This window comes from Lagopus leucura, unplaced genomic scaffold (genome assembly GCF_019238085.1).
Source record: "Lagopus leucura isolate 7727_CA_CO unplaced genomic scaffold, USGS_WTPT01 Super-Scaffold_100001, whole genome shotgun sequence".
Lineage (NCBI taxonomy): Eukaryota > Metazoa > Chordata > Aves > Galliformes > Phasianidae > Lagopus > Lagopus leucura.
This window is the reverse complement of record NW_024962262.1, coordinates 57,996,480-58,011,179: the sequence shown is the minus strand read 5'-3', so window position 1 is coordinate 58,011,179 and position 14,700 is coordinate 57,996,480. Positions and strand designations below refer to the sequence as shown.

The window sequence follows — 14,700 nt, the reverse complement described above, 5'->3', positions numbered from 1 at the left end:
TTTTTTTTTTTTTGGCAAACCAACAATTTCCTTCCTGATAAAAACAGCCGGCCGGCTCCCCGATTGGGCGCGGGGTTGGGGAGGATATGACATCAGGCACATCTCTCGCTTCGTGCAGTGTGGTCTGCCTGATCACTGGCTGTTTACCAGCACGGCCAGGGAGGTGTTTCCCTAACTCCAGCCTAGGTACTTAAGTTTCTGCACAAAGCGGTGCAGCACCAGTGTCAGTCTGCGGCCGGTTCTGTTGCGCCTATCTGCTGGGCAGATCGCTCCTGCACGCGGGGGCTCGTCGTGAACGATGGAATTTGAACTCCTTCGAGTGACCGTGAAGTGAGAAAACAGACACTGGACAGACGGGGCTGAGATGGATGAGGAGGGAATGAATCAAAACGGCAGCAAGTCGCAAGGAGCAGGAGGCCAGGTGCCTGCAACGACTCCCTCAGAGGTGCTGATGAGGGGTGAGTAAGGCTCCTGCCTCTGCCCTCACGTCTGCCGGCAGCGGGCAGGGTCAGGCTGCAAAGGCACGCTTCTATAGAAGTTACACTTCAGTGCAGATCCGCAGCCACGTCCCCGTGCTCTTGCTCTTCGAAAGGGATTTTAATAAGTTGTCCATGCTCGATACTGATTTCTCTTATGGTTGGTTTTTTTTTTTTTTCTTTTTTTTCCTTGTGCATCACAGAAAAAGTGTCAGATTTTGTAGTGCAGTTCATGCAAGCATAAACAAATGCAGTAATTGAACTACAGCAAACTAAAAAAGAGATTGCAGTGTGGCATGTTGAACTTCAATTGGTGCCCGCTCAGTGTTGGCTCAGTTCCTCTTTTCTTTCTCTTTCCTTCCTCATTTTTTTTTTTTCCCCCTTTCCTTTCTCCTTCCTTCCCTCCTTTACCTCCTGGTTTTTATCTGCTTTCTATTTCTCCTTTTTTCTTTTCTTTTATCTTTTTTCCTTTTTTTTTTCTTCTTCTTCTTTTTTTTTTTCCTTCCTCTTTTCTTTTTAATTTTCTTATTCTTTCCAGTCAGCAGGCCCAAATGCCCTTGCCCAAGCCCAGCCATTCACCCATGCAGGTTCTTCCACAATGGCTACAGCACTATGATCAGCTGTGACCAAAGCTGTTGTGGTCAGTGGTGAAGTTATTCAAATAAATGGCCTCACTCTGATTGTTGCTCTGTTGGCTGGCCCAGAGCCATTGAAAATATGGCATGGTGACCGACCAAGGACAAAGAATTTATCTTTACACAGCAGCTTAGCTTGTAATGTTCCCTGCACCCCCATTTCTGAGACACCATTCCTTCAGTTCATGGTCAGTGAAGTGGGATCATGGAGGGAAATTAAGATAATACGACTTCACAGTGTCCTTCCTCTTTTCCAGGGCTATTGAGAACACTTCCATTCTTACCACATAGAAAAATAGGACACTGAAAAATAAACAGAGGCAAACTACAGCATAAAGATGATCAGTATGTTGGCTGTGTTGCCTGCTGCTCCTCCTTTGTGTGTGTGCGTGCACTGAGCACTGAGGCTAGGGTGGGAGGGGAGGGATGGCAATGTCATAACACAGTGTGAACCAAACCCAGTTCGCATGAGAGATCAGTTCTGCCAAAATGGAGTCTGGGAGGGAGGGAGCCTACAGGCAGCATGGGTGGCTTGGTCTGTTGGGTGCTGGAGCTCATCATGTTCTTTTTTCGTCTGCCTGTCAATAAGCTCTGCTGATGGTTTGCAACAGGAATGTTTTTGGCTACATATATCACAAGTATTAGGTGAAAGCCTTCAAATACGAAAAATCATTCATAGTATTGTTATACATAATGCCATAGTATGTCATGTCATAGTATGCCATGTATATGTAAATGTGTATGCAAGAGCATGCCTCAGCTGAAAGAGACCCTTGTGAGCTGCACTGTGTGAGGTTACCATGAAATGAAAGCAACCCAGGGAGTTACTGAGTGACTGACACCCTCCTCATGACCAGAGACTGGAAAAATATGCTTTCAGCCTCCACCACAGAATGAATGCTCTAGAAACATTCTGCAAGCACATCCACAGGCAGCAGTCAAAGCTTGGTTGTTCGTGCAGTTACTGGTATAAGGCTCCCTCTGTAGCTGCCCTGCCAGCATTCAAGGGCCCAGGTGGATGCAGTGCAATCGAGTAGGAGCAGAAGTTTAATGTAACCTCTGGGTTGGCTGCAGTTTCAGCAGTGAAAGGGGAGCTGGATGACCCTATGCCATAAAAAAACAGCGGCTTTTGGATGCTGAAAGCCATGAGGCTTGACAGAGGTTGCTTGTGGATCAAGGTGCAGGGAAATTTCAAATATGGATTAACAGGCTCATTTCTCCATGAGAAAGCAATTGTACATATTTTCGGGAAGCAGAAATTTGCATTGCTGTGGCAGTACATGCAGTAAATGCAACTGTGCCAACTGTGTACACTGGACTTTCTCTACGTAGACTGCTGTGATGGCAAAATATTTCAAGAACTTTCTCAAATGTCACTATTTGAGAATTTAAGAAGTCTAGGGCTAGTTAGCATTGACATTTACTTAGGCTTTAATCAGATGCCTGTATATGGCAATAATAGTGATAATTTATATTACTATCTTCTATCTATTGTGCCATGCAGTCAGCAGAACCTTTCACCCTCTATTCACAATGTACCTAAGATGATCTTAAAGCTATCTTAGGCCTCCACTTCTTTTTAGGATAAAGGACCCAGTCCTGCCTACTACAGGATGCCCAAGTGGGTTAGGACATCCTTGCATATACATCTTTTATTTTCCAGTGACCCTTATCTTTGACGTTTTTGCTGGTCAGTCTTCTAATTCACTGTTACAAATTCATGAAATTAGAAGTTAATCATCATTCCACAGATGACTATGGTCTGGTTTGGAGTCTTAATGGAAACTTGCTTTTTCCTCAAGAAAACACTGAGTTGGATGGATAAGGGCTGCATGTGGATAGAGCAGACCATGCACCTCCCTCTTTGTCACCAAAACAATTACACGATAGTATAACATCATGGTAGTTCATACAAAATGCTAGGTATTTGACCAAAAAGAGATCAAGCACTGCTCAGAAAACTTGTTCTTCAGTCTAGATCTTGTAAACGTTTCCTTGCAACTCATTAACATCTGGCAACAGCACTGGTAACACCATGGCACTGGATACACAACCAGAGTTAACACTTGCAGGATGGGTAAGAAAGACAGCATGGTGGAATGTGGTTTAGCTACTGGAGAGGATGCCTGGTAGAGGTGAGCTCAGTTCAAGATAAGAGAAACAAAGTTTTGTCTGCCATTATGCTACCATCTGCATTATAAAAAGCTTCATAAAATTGAAGATCTTGGCTTAGTGATGCCTGTGGGGTTTGGTTTTCCCTTGCTCTTATCACTGCTGATTTGGGCCTTCTCACAGAACTACTCAAAACAGCACAATGAGGGTCACTGAAAAAGCATAGGAAAATGTTAGACAGTCACCTTAGTACACACAATGCACTGTGCCTGGCATTCCTGAGGTGTTTAATGCAAACAAGCAGAGATGCTTTTCAGCTTTGCACCTTGGAAAATGAGATATTTAATTTTACACAGGTGAAGGTAATTTAACAAGCACTATTTGATACACATCACTTTTAAAGCACAGCTATTTTAGTTAGTTAATAATACTGTGCTTTAATAACTGTACCATGGTTTTGCTGTCGTTATCAAATGACATATCCTCATGAGACTAGAACCATAGCTTCTGGAAATTGCTTTCCACTTGCTAAGGCCAAAGAATGGTTATGAACTTACTGCAAGTACAAGCTGTGGTACAGGGCCTATGGAACTCAGGAGGAGGCAGGCAGAAGATGGGTGAAATGCCCTCTGGAAATGCTTATTTTTCTTCCCGGGAGTACCTGGGCTATTAACATAGACCAGATATTGAGTTTTGAGGCAATGAATACTGAAGGAGGTAAATCTCTCCTAGAGGGATTAGTGTTCTCTGGTGGCCCTGAGCCATAAAATTGCAATGCTAAAGGGCCCCTCTGTTAATATTTGGAGGACTGTCAGTTTTGCATTAGTTTGTTTCACTGTGTTAAAACAAAGAACAGATATAGCAGCTATGGAAATGAAGTGTAAAGTATTTCCTCAGACCCTTATATTAAGCTGCAAATTGAGGAAAGGTATGTCCTGTAAAATGCATCAAATAATGTTTTTGCCTGTCAAATAAATCTTTCAGAAAAGCTCTCTACATGACTTAACAGGTTTGTTACCAAATTTAATCATAAAGGTTCCCTCCCATGCCTCCTTCATTCAACCAGAACTATGCTGACTCATTTCCAGAAATTATTTTTGGCATGTGGTATTTTTTCTGTACATCAGTTTTGAAATATCAAGATTACTTCAAAGTAAGAGTTAGAATTCTGTTTCTGATGCAAACCTTTTTTTTGCTTCCTAAACCATATGCCATAATGCCCTTATGTCAGTCTTTTGCATAAGACCTAGTAAGAGAAAATATGTTTTTTTTTTTATACACGCACTTAGAATATGAATACTTTTAGCATAGTTGTAGGAATACTTTCCTTATGACATATCTAAGTAAAATTACTCCCTTTGTGACCTGGGCTTGTGTCCTTACTACCATTCGGTGGGTATCCCATTCCCTGCACTGTCCCTTGGAGAAATGGAGGGATCGTGTGCTGAGACACAAGTAGATCTCAGGGTCGTGGTAGGTGTTCCCATACTGCTGAGGAGTTTCATTTGCTTCAGCATCAGAGAACAGGTCATTTGCAAGTCCTCTTGCTCTTGCTCTTTTGCCTTGGCCCAGTAAGGCAGAGCAGCAAGAGATCATGCAGTCCACATGTTCTTAGGGTGAAATCATGTCTCTTCCTTAAAGAAAAACCTTTCTGGAAATACGGTGTTTTTCACCAAATCTGCTTTACCTAAAGCTGAGTGCTTTGTTTCCTCCACTAAATGTTCAAGCATGAAAACTAAAATCTGCTAAAAGGCAGACCATTTCCTTGAGCTTTCATCTACATTTACTTTTTATGGCTTCCACAGTGCCAACAATATAGCTATTATTTAAAATGCACCACTGCAGAGGCTGACACTAGACTGAAAACTGAGACACAAAATCAACAGGTAACACAATTTGTCTCCCTGTACTTTGGTACAGTCTCTAGTTACATATTGTTGAATCGAGCCCATCTCTGAGCAGGGGTGAATGACTGAGCAGCTGTACCCTTTCCAAAGCATGCTTCTTTTGAGCTAATTGTTAAAGTGTAATGAGCTTGTGAAAACAAAGGCACTGGAAATAATTCAAACCAAGAGACAAGCTCAGTCAGAACAAGGTGGTGTTCTGTAAATCATTCTCTTGTCTTCTGAATGGGAACACAGCTGCTCAGCACTAACATGGGATGAATTCAAAACACACCCAGAGTGAACCCATCCTGTTTTTTCACTCCCTCCCTGCGGCCTCTCCAAGAAAAGCTTGGTGGCTCAAGTAATAAATTAGAGGAGGATTACTGGTTCACACAGTTGAAGTAAAGTACACTGATGAAACAGTCCATGGAAATGTTAGACATTTTTTCTGTCTTTCTCTTTGTGCAGACTTTGTTTCAGACTGGTCTCCTTTACATGATGCATCTATCCATGGGCGTCTGCTTGCTCTGAAGAAGCTCATCAACCAGGTATTGCTCTGCCAAGTCAATATGATCTCTACTGGGTTCAGTTGCTGAATGCAGTCTGTGTTTTACTCTGAAACATCCGGAGTGAGAAAGTCATGTTGACCAAAAGTCTATGTGTAACATATTTTTTTCTACATTTGTTTGCCTTACACAAACTCTGCATGCTAACCTGAAGACCTGCATCTTGGGTTGTAGACAACAGGACCGCAGCTGCTGTTCCTGTGGGCAGCCGCAGGGCTCGTTCTGCAGCTCCTGTGCCCATGACCAGCACTTGGTGCCTTTGTTGGGGGCAGCTCCAGACACAGACAAGACTCCAGCTGAGGCTTCAATTCAGGCTCCCAGACATCCGTTTCTGGTGCTCTTTGAAGTGCTTAAAGTGCTTAAAGGCCTTGCTCCTCCCAAACAAGGGCATAGCTGGGGAGAAGAAATTTCTGAACCTCACTGCTCTGTTCCCTCAAAATCAGTGGATTTAGCCAGTGGAGGAAAGAGAGTAGTGATTGGAAACTCTTCCACTTGAACCTTTTGGATCATGAAGACTGATAGAAAAGATCCTGTAGTACAGTCAATTCAATGGTTCCTAACGAAGAAGCCAACTTTTCTTCAAAAGGTGCCATAATCAGAGAAAGTATATCAAATATATATATCAAAAGTACTTCTGAGTTTGTTCCATTCAAGCAGTCACAGACTGGAGGACAAAGACATGAGCAGACATGTAAACAAGAGGCAGGCATGCCATGTTGCGAGCTCTAATCTTGTTTATTTCAGAGTTTGTTAGCTGTTAGTGGAGTTAGTTTGTTAGATGTAGTTGAAGTAAAATAAAGCAGAATGCCTAGAAGGATGTCTGCATTGTTCCGTTGGACAGTTTGTTGACCACAGCTGTCTGTATTGATTAGTGATGTGTAAAAGGCATGACCTCTGGTATGATGTGCCAGTGTCTGTTCCAGCTGAAGCACCACAGACTCTTTCATTGCTTACCTAGTAACTCCAAGCAGTTGAGAAAGTTGTGATTAAATCAATCTTCAAGGATCGTTATGGAAGAGTGATGGGTTGTTGCTGTTGTTGTTTATTTGTTTTGTAGTTGGCTGTAATGTTATTTTCTTTCATCAGGGGAGTGATGTTAATCTTGTTACTGCAGACCATGTGTCTCCTCTCCATGAAGCCTGCTTAGGTGGTCATGCTGCTTGTGCCAATTTCCTATTAAAGCATGGTGCTAAGGTAAGTGCATCATGGGCAAGATACTGTCTCCAGTGTTAACATGTTTTATTATGACAATTTAATGCTAGATCATAGATGATTTAGTTCCAACCCCCCTGCTGTGGGCTGGGATGCTTCCCATCAGACCAAGTTGCCAAAAGTCTCATCCAACCTGGCCTTGAACACTTACAGTGATGGGACATCCACAACTTCTCTGGGCAACCTGTTCCAGTGTTGTTTTTATTCTTCCCCCAGGTGAATGGGGTTACTGTTGACTGGCACACTCCTTTGTTCAGTGCATGTGTCAGTGGCAGTGTGGCTTGTTTGAATTTACTGCTGCAACATGGGGCCAACCTGCACCCGCCCTGTGACTTGGCATCCCCCATCCATGAAGCTGCTAAGAGAGGTAACCTCATGGGTGTCAGCACTGTTTTGTAACTTGCTAGAAGTTTGGGGAAGTGAAAGAGAGAGGTAAAGAAGATCTTCATGATTTAGGCCAGGAATTGTTCCTTCCTTCTTACTCTCATCACAAGCGTTGCACTTGCTCCCACCCCTCGTGCTCACCAAGGGCCACTTGTTGCTGCTCTCAGGGCCTCTGGGTTCATGTGGTGACCCCTGGAAGGGGATGCACTGTCCAAATCAGCTGCCTCTTACATAGAGATTCAAGAGTAGTCTGGTCGTCTTCAAAAGAAGAGAAGTCCAGCATGATTCATCTCATCTTCAGTAGATATCTGTAATGAGTCGGATATAATGTAGGGGCTTTAGCATATTTTCAAACTGGATTTGCAGTTCCTGTTTTTCTGATTGAAAACACTGGAGTGAGGATAGCAGATCCATGTATTACAATCACCTCTTGATAAAACAATGAATCTTTGCCAAATCACACTTCTGCATCAGAGAATTTGGACTATTGCAAAATGCCTGATCTCTGCAAGTTGACTCTCCCTTTACCCCTTTTAGGTCATGTGCAGTGTGTTGAGCTCCTCACAACCCATGGGGTGAACATAGATCACAACGTCAACCATCTGGGTACTCCACTTTATGTAGCTTGTGAGAACCAACAAGTGGACTGTGCCAGAAAGCTACTTGAGTCAGGTAAAAGGAAAAATAAAGGATGGTGTATTTTCCTTCCCTGTAATGTTTGTCTTTTCAGCAAAGATTTGGAGAAATTCCTACTTTGGGATCTGGAGAAGTTTTTGTCTCAACGGCAGTTCTGTGCTAAAGAGGGGAGCAGGGTAAACAGGACCTTCTTGACCAGGAAATGAGCTTTACAACCCCCAACAAAGTGATGGGAGTTGTATCATCCTGGATTTCATGCTGCTGGTGGTGCCCAGAACAGCACCATCCTCTCCAGTGTCCATGTATTTGTGCTTCTGTAGCTATTTGAAGAGAGTAGCGAGATACATTGTTTTTTTCTTTCATCCTCTTTACTCAACAGAAATGATTAAACTTATATACTTCTTTTATACTTGTATATATACTTTTATACTTCTTTTGCAAATGTTTTAATTCTTACAAAGTTCATAAAATGTGTGAAACATTTCCAACATGGAGTAAAAACATTTAGCACTGTATGCTTTTCCTCAGATAAATCCAACTACAAATCTAACCACTTGGATAACTATGCAAGGCCATTTCTTACCTATGGCAGTGCATCTCTTCTAATAAAGAGGGGCTGCATAACAGAATATAGCACATAGCTCATACAGAAATGGTGAGCCGAACAAACTCCTTTGAAAAAAAGACGCATTTAGATGACATTATGCATGATTTAGCACAATGATTTTTTCCTAAATAAATCAAATATAGATTAAGAATTCACTTTTGCCTATTATTTTCTGTTCTTTGCCTTTTGTCTTTGCTGCCTCCTGTTTGTAGGAAAGAAAATGTGCTTCAAAAATGTTATAGTTATGAATTGGTTCTGCAGTTCACACGTTTTGTGAGGCATTAGCTCAGGATAACAGACTGAGGAGCACTTGGGGATCAGAGAGTATTTATATTCTCCACTATTAAGGGCCTCAAAACTTTTCCATCCTCACATTTGTTTTTCCTGAGCAGGCTTGGTAACTCAGCACCTGGAAATCAGCTTAAGCCTCTGTTATGGAGTAGGGTGAAACCTTGCATGCATTTTAAAGGAATGGTGAGTTGGGATAGGGAGCAAATTAGATCGATAGGTGGAACTACTCTTCTGTGAGACTTCAAGAAGTCTGTGGGCTGGGCTGTGTGTGAAAGACTTCCTTTGTGCACTGATCCTTTGGGATCATTTTCACAACTTCACTGCTTCACAGCCAGTACAAGTAGTCCGTAAGCAAATTGTGGGACCAAGACCTAAAGGACAGGAATCCACCTCTAGGGGAATGCTACAGTATTTATGGATTGTTCAGAGAAATTGCAGCTAATGCAGGAAGTGGAAATTATTCCTTGTCATCTCTTCATATTCAGGTGCAAACGTGAACATCGGCAAGGGCCTGGAGTCCCCACTGCACGCCGCTGCCAGGAGCTGCAGTGTAGAGCTGGTGATGCTGCTGATTGACTTCGGAGCAGACATTTGGGCAAAGAATGCTGAAAGCAAAAGGCCGATGGAGCTGGTTCCACCTGGCAGCCCTTTGGGTCGACTGTTCCTGCAGAAAGAAGGTGTCTCTTAGCACTTGTTTTTTTCCTTCATGTGGGACGCTGTAGGGAAAAATCATACAAAGTGCTGCACAAGGCTGTAGTATTCTGTACTTGTAGTTCTACAAAACAGAATAAGAAAGGCTACCTGAATTTGCTGATATTTGGACACTGTCTCCTTCTGTGTCAGAGTATAGTGGTGATAACAGTGATGACTACCCATCTTTTGACCAACAGGTCTATGAACACTGCATCAGGGAGAAACCATATTGAACTTTCAGTGTGATGCAACACAGAGCTCAGGGTAAAAAAAATTCTCTTGAGTCTGGGATGGGAATAAAGCCAGAAATGTTGTCTGGAACATGCCAACAAATGGGAATAGAAAATCAGCTCTGATAAGAATTGTGTTTATCTGGTGAACACTAGGACTAGGATCCTGAATTTTTACGGTGTGCCAACTTTTAGACACATGCCAAATACTGCATACATTAGAAATTGCAACAGTGATCTTCCAGTTGATAGGTATTTACTTTTATTCTGGGGACAAAACCTTGTGTAGGTGCAAAAGTATCTTTAAAATGAGACTATATTCATTGTTTTGTGGGAATTAAGGAAAACTACAGAAGAATGATATAATGAATACGTGTATATATACACTAGATTTTCTTGGAAGGCCAATGTTATGTATTGTGTACTCTAAAAGTATCAAGCTGTAGGGTTAAACCTTAGGAAGTGCTTATTTAGAACATGCAAATAAAATTGTTCCAGGTCTATGTTGTTTGACTGGTTACAAACGCTTTAATGAATGGGGGAGATGCATTTTACTTACTATTCTTGAGGGAAATTAGAATAAATTCTTTAGTGTTGGAGTTCTTGTGTTCTTTAGGTGCTCTCATTCAGTCAGTAAGCCAGACGAAGTAATAAATAATCTGGATTTTCATTATTTTAAACAATTCACTGACCCACAATTCTACTAAGTGTAGACATGATTATTGTCATAAACAGATGTACAGCAAGGTAAAGGTGGAATAATAAAGTGATGAATCAGGCCCTTCGTGGAAATGTAATATGAAAATAATAACGTGGAAACAGCTGTGCTGTGCACATTATGTATGTGCAGCAGACATCTGGTTTCCCAGCCTAATCTATGATGCACGAAGTGGTGATCTTTTCAAACTCAAATCCTTGCTGCATGAGCCTTGTGACTCCTAAGGCACCACATGTGTCCTGTTTATTTGAGATAAAAAAACATCCCAGGGAAACCCTATGGAGCTGTCATGAAAACTGCCATGGCTGAGCTAAGGGCTTGGGCAAAAAAGGATCTTTTCTAAGCAAAATTCAGCAATTGAAGTTAGAAATGATGAATGCCTGCAGGGTATTTTGCAGCTGACTGGTGTTTTTCTGATGTTCTCCAACATGTCTTTTCCTGAGTAGGGTGATATCTGATGGGCAGATGATGTCTGACTCCTGGAGCTGTTGAATGGTTGCGACCCAGGAGAGGGGTGTGCACATTGCATCCTCTGATTTTGCAGGGATCAGAATTTCCTCATGGGCCCCATAGCTCCTCATGGACCTCATAGCTCATCACAGACCTCATAGTTCCTTACAGGCCTCATAGGTCCAGCACACAAATCTTGCACCACTCTCCCTGTGCACACCACCACATGCCATGCTGGCATTGCAACAGGGTCCAACATGTGCAGCAAAGGGCTTGCTGTCAACCCATATATGGTTTCTGAATGGTTGTGAAGAGCTTGCTTGCACCTGCTTTTTGTGCTGTAGTCTGCATTCTCTCCTCACCACACTTCATTTCTCCACCTCAGCTTCTCTGGTTACCACTATCTTATCCACTCACTCATGACTGCTGGTACCAATGCTGTCCCCACCCATCTCCCTCTTGCTTTCTACATTTTCTTCTTATCATCTCCTCCACATGCGTGATAACCAACCCTTCATTTGTTCTCACTGCTTGCTTGCATTTGCAAGCCTGCCCATGGTAGGGGGTTGAAGCTTAATGCTCTTTAAAGTTCCTTCCAACCAAAGCCATTCTATGATTCTGTGATCTGCCCTTCACATCTCCTTTTCCCCTGGAAGTCCCTCACTGCTGTCAGTGCTGGTCAACATCATATGCAGCACAGGGCTGTACAAGTGGTAGGTTGAGATCTGAATAGTGACGGGTGCTGCCATCAAAAGCACTGCACAGTATCTACCCTTTCATGAAAAGGATAAGCCTCCCAAATAAGCCCTTAATGTCATTATACTTAAATAAAGGGGTTGAAAATAGCACTAGATTCTTCAGCATGGATTGTATTTATCAGCATGGAACTGGTTAATCAGGAAGGCTTAAATAAGGATTATGTAGCATTTCTTTTGCTATGTGTTTATCTCTGTTATGAAATAAGTTTCAAACAGTGGGCTGGAATCCTGGATCTCAATGAAGGTCTGTGGGGGGAAGCCTTTGAAGGAAGCATCAATCATCCCTTCACAAACAACACAAGCTGTTTAACACCTGTGCAAGTTAAAAAGGAAAGGAATTATTCTGTTAAAGCTTATTATGAGTGTGTAATGATAGTGAAGAGGCTTTAACCGAATGGTGGGTTGGCATCCTTTGGTGGATATAGGCATGGCTTTCCACTACCAAGTGTGCTGGGGGCTGCATGTCTGTGGTGGGCCTTGGGGAGATAAGGCCATATGTGTAACAAGTCTCCTGTCTCTCTCCAGGGCCGCTGTCCTTGATGCAGCTCTGCCGCTTGTGCATCAGAAGGTGCTTTGGACATAAGCAGCATCAGAAAATAACTGGCCTTCTCCTTCCTGAAGAGCTGAAACGTTTTCTTCTTCATGTTTAAGCCTTTCAAGTATAAAATGGTGCCTTAATAGCACAGCAAGGTTTGTTGAAGAAAAATTTCTCACCAGCACTGTTACCAACACCTGAAGTGTTGATTTGTGATAGCTACTGGTCCCTGGTAAAGCCCTGGGTCTGAGAAACATGGGAACAACTAACTTGCTGAGTCCTCAGCATCACCCCCAGCCAAAGAGTGACTTGAAAAGGAGCTATTCTGCATGGCTGTACTGTAGAGCATAGAAATGTGTCTCAAGAGCCTCCTAGAAGGGGCAGGAAATGAGCACCATCTTTTCAGATAGACCTCTTGATTCTCTGAATCCTGGCACAGTTTCAGAGGGCTCACGGCTGACAAAACCTTACAAAGAAAGTACATATCTCAGCACAGCGTGAGCAGCACTTTGTGTACGTTTAAGGATAGCTCATTTTTTCAGCAAACAGACTTAGTGCTGCCATTTGTGAGGTCTGTATCCACACCACCATAAGAGTAAGGAAAAGGAACTCAACCTACTTGCAAAGTTGGATAACACAACTTCTGGATGCATGTGTCTGATACGAGAGGTTAATTTTTGTGCTGATCAGACACAGAAAGAAGTTCTGTTGGTCTATGGACACTAAATTGTGCCCTAATGGGACAAAATGACAAGCACAGATAGGTCCTTGAATTCCCTTGTTATGGGACACGGACCTCTAGAAATCTTCACTGACCTGACTCAGTTCATCACACATTATCTGAACTATATAATCATTCACTGGCTGCTTTAAGATGTCCATCTCTACTCTTTCCCTCTTATTGAAGGAGAAAAATCGACATTTGTTTTTATATTCTGAAAAAAAAAAGTTGTTTATTATGGATGGATCCTTTTAAAGTCAATATCCTGCATAAGCTGAATCTCCGTTGAACAGGCAGGGAACAGACAGCTAACCTAGTGCTTAACTTTTTGAAGATTAGTGTTAAGCGTGAAGAATCCCTGCATTGGTGACACATCTGAAAATCCATCTTATTACATTTTAGATCAATAACTATTTTTTTTTCCTACTAGTTAGATCAGTTACCTTTAAGCATCTTATTTTATTACTTTATCTGAGTAATATTAATAGCAGGATAAAATTGATCAGAGAAGATGGTGAGGGCATTGCTTCTAGATTGCTTTTCATCTGGAAATTTCATACCTTAACTTTGCTTCCTTGAATCCCTCAGATCATGCATAATTAGGATGAATTCTGTTTGCTCAGTTTGTATCATCTCAGTAGATTTGCTTATTTATTTTAATATAAATCATGATCAACACTGGCAAATTACATCTTTATACATCAGCACTTATGCAGTTATAAACTGTAAAAGCTGTACAAGATGCAAACCAAATAAGCTGAATACAGATGAAGTTTGGATGTTTCTGTATTTGAAATCAAATATAATGCAGGATTTGAAAGACTGTATGAATATATTTTATCAGATTTTTTGCTATTATTTTGCTGGCAGTTAAATGGCTATCAACACAGAATTGTATGTGACATTAGTTAAAAAATAAATGGCTTATATTCCATTTAGATTTTCTTTCATTTTTTAAAAATGATAAAATGAATACTGCCTGATACTGTGGATCTTTGAACTGAACACTGATTATTTATGATGCTGTCTACAGGCTAGTAGCATAGAGTGCTTTTCTTAAATAGACATGTATAAAGTTGAGTCTAAGATGCAGACACTTTTCAAATCTTGCCCTTTGCTGATGTTTGAATTTGACACTTGCAATTATTTTTTTACTCATTTGAGGGCTACTGAATAGCAGTATGAGATTTCACAGAGCAGGAAAAGATGTAACTTGAGATAGTCACCACCTTCAGTTCACATTTTTTAGTGACTTACATCAGATTGTTTCTTCTGTCTCATAGGCAAGAGGCACATGTAATGATCAGGATGCCTTGTGTGTGCCTACACAACTGAAGAATTATTTACTGTAGAATAAAAAATCTGCAGAATAAAAAAAATGTGGAAATCTCTCTGCAACCTGACATCCGTGTGCCAGCACTGAGTGTGTACACTATAGGTCTGGAGAAGAACGGGAGGGCAGTAATTCCCTCTTCTTATGATGTGTCACCAGGTATGCCCACAGAGACCAGCTTAAAGAGAGATGACAGTGCTAGCAGTTTGCTTTATAAGGTGCTGTTTCAGCTCCATATGAGAATTACTGAACTAAGTTAACACCTTCATAAAAGAAGACAACTAATTTAAATGAGAAACTCCTGCTTTGGTTTATTTAAAGGTGGTTGATACTAGTTGTAACACTGCTTTGGTTCTCCAGCAGTTACTAGGTGGACCAGCCACATACCACAACTTGTTTTTTGTTCTGCAGTTTTGTTGAAAAGGTACCCAGTTTCTTTTCCAATTTTTTGCCCTTT

The 14,700-nt window shown here is 41.7% G+C and overlaps 1 protein-coding gene across 2 annotated transcripts; it reads left to right on the top strand.

Moving 5' to 3' along the window:
• Window positions 1-113: 113 nt before the first annotated feature.
• Window positions 114-14,318, top strand: ASB9 (ankyrin repeat and SOCS box containing 9). Of its 2 annotated transcripts, XM_042868355.1 has the most exons (8): window positions 114-458; window positions 5,578-5,657; window positions 6,762-6,869; window positions 7,104-7,254; window positions 7,809-7,943; window positions 9,291-9,482; window positions 12,180-12,344; window positions 14,194-14,318. In XM_042868355.1, the coding sequence occupies exons 1-7, from the start codon at window positions 365-367 to the stop codon at window positions 12,302-12,304; spliced, it is 885 nt and encodes a 294-aa protein (XP_042724289.1). In that variant the 5' UTR covers window positions 114-364; the 3' UTR covers window positions 12,305-12,344; window positions 14,194-14,318. The 2 variants fall into 2 exon arrangements, with proteins under 2 accessions (XP_042724289.1, XP_042724288.1); XM_042868354.1 differs by lacking the exon at window positions 14,194-14,318 and having other exon boundaries at window positions 12,180-13,285.
• The last annotated feature ends 382 nt before the right edge of the window (window positions 14,319-14,700 follow it).

What these genes read in the sequence shown, in the direction of transcription:
- ASB9 (XM_042868355.1), top strand. Translation starts at nt 365, where the DNA reads ATGGATGAGGAGGGAATGAATCAAAACGGCAGCAAGTCGCAAGGAGCA. An exon ending in TGAAGAAGCTCATCAACCAG is followed by an intron (nt 5,658 to 6,761) that starts GTATTGCTCTGC and finishes TTCTTTCATCAG; the next exon opens with GGGAGTGATGTTAATCTTGT. An exon ending in TATTAAAGCATGGTGCTAAG is followed by an intron (nt 6,870 to 7,103) that starts GTAAGTGCATCA and finishes TTCTTCCCCCAG; the next exon opens with GTGAATGGGGTTACTGTTGA.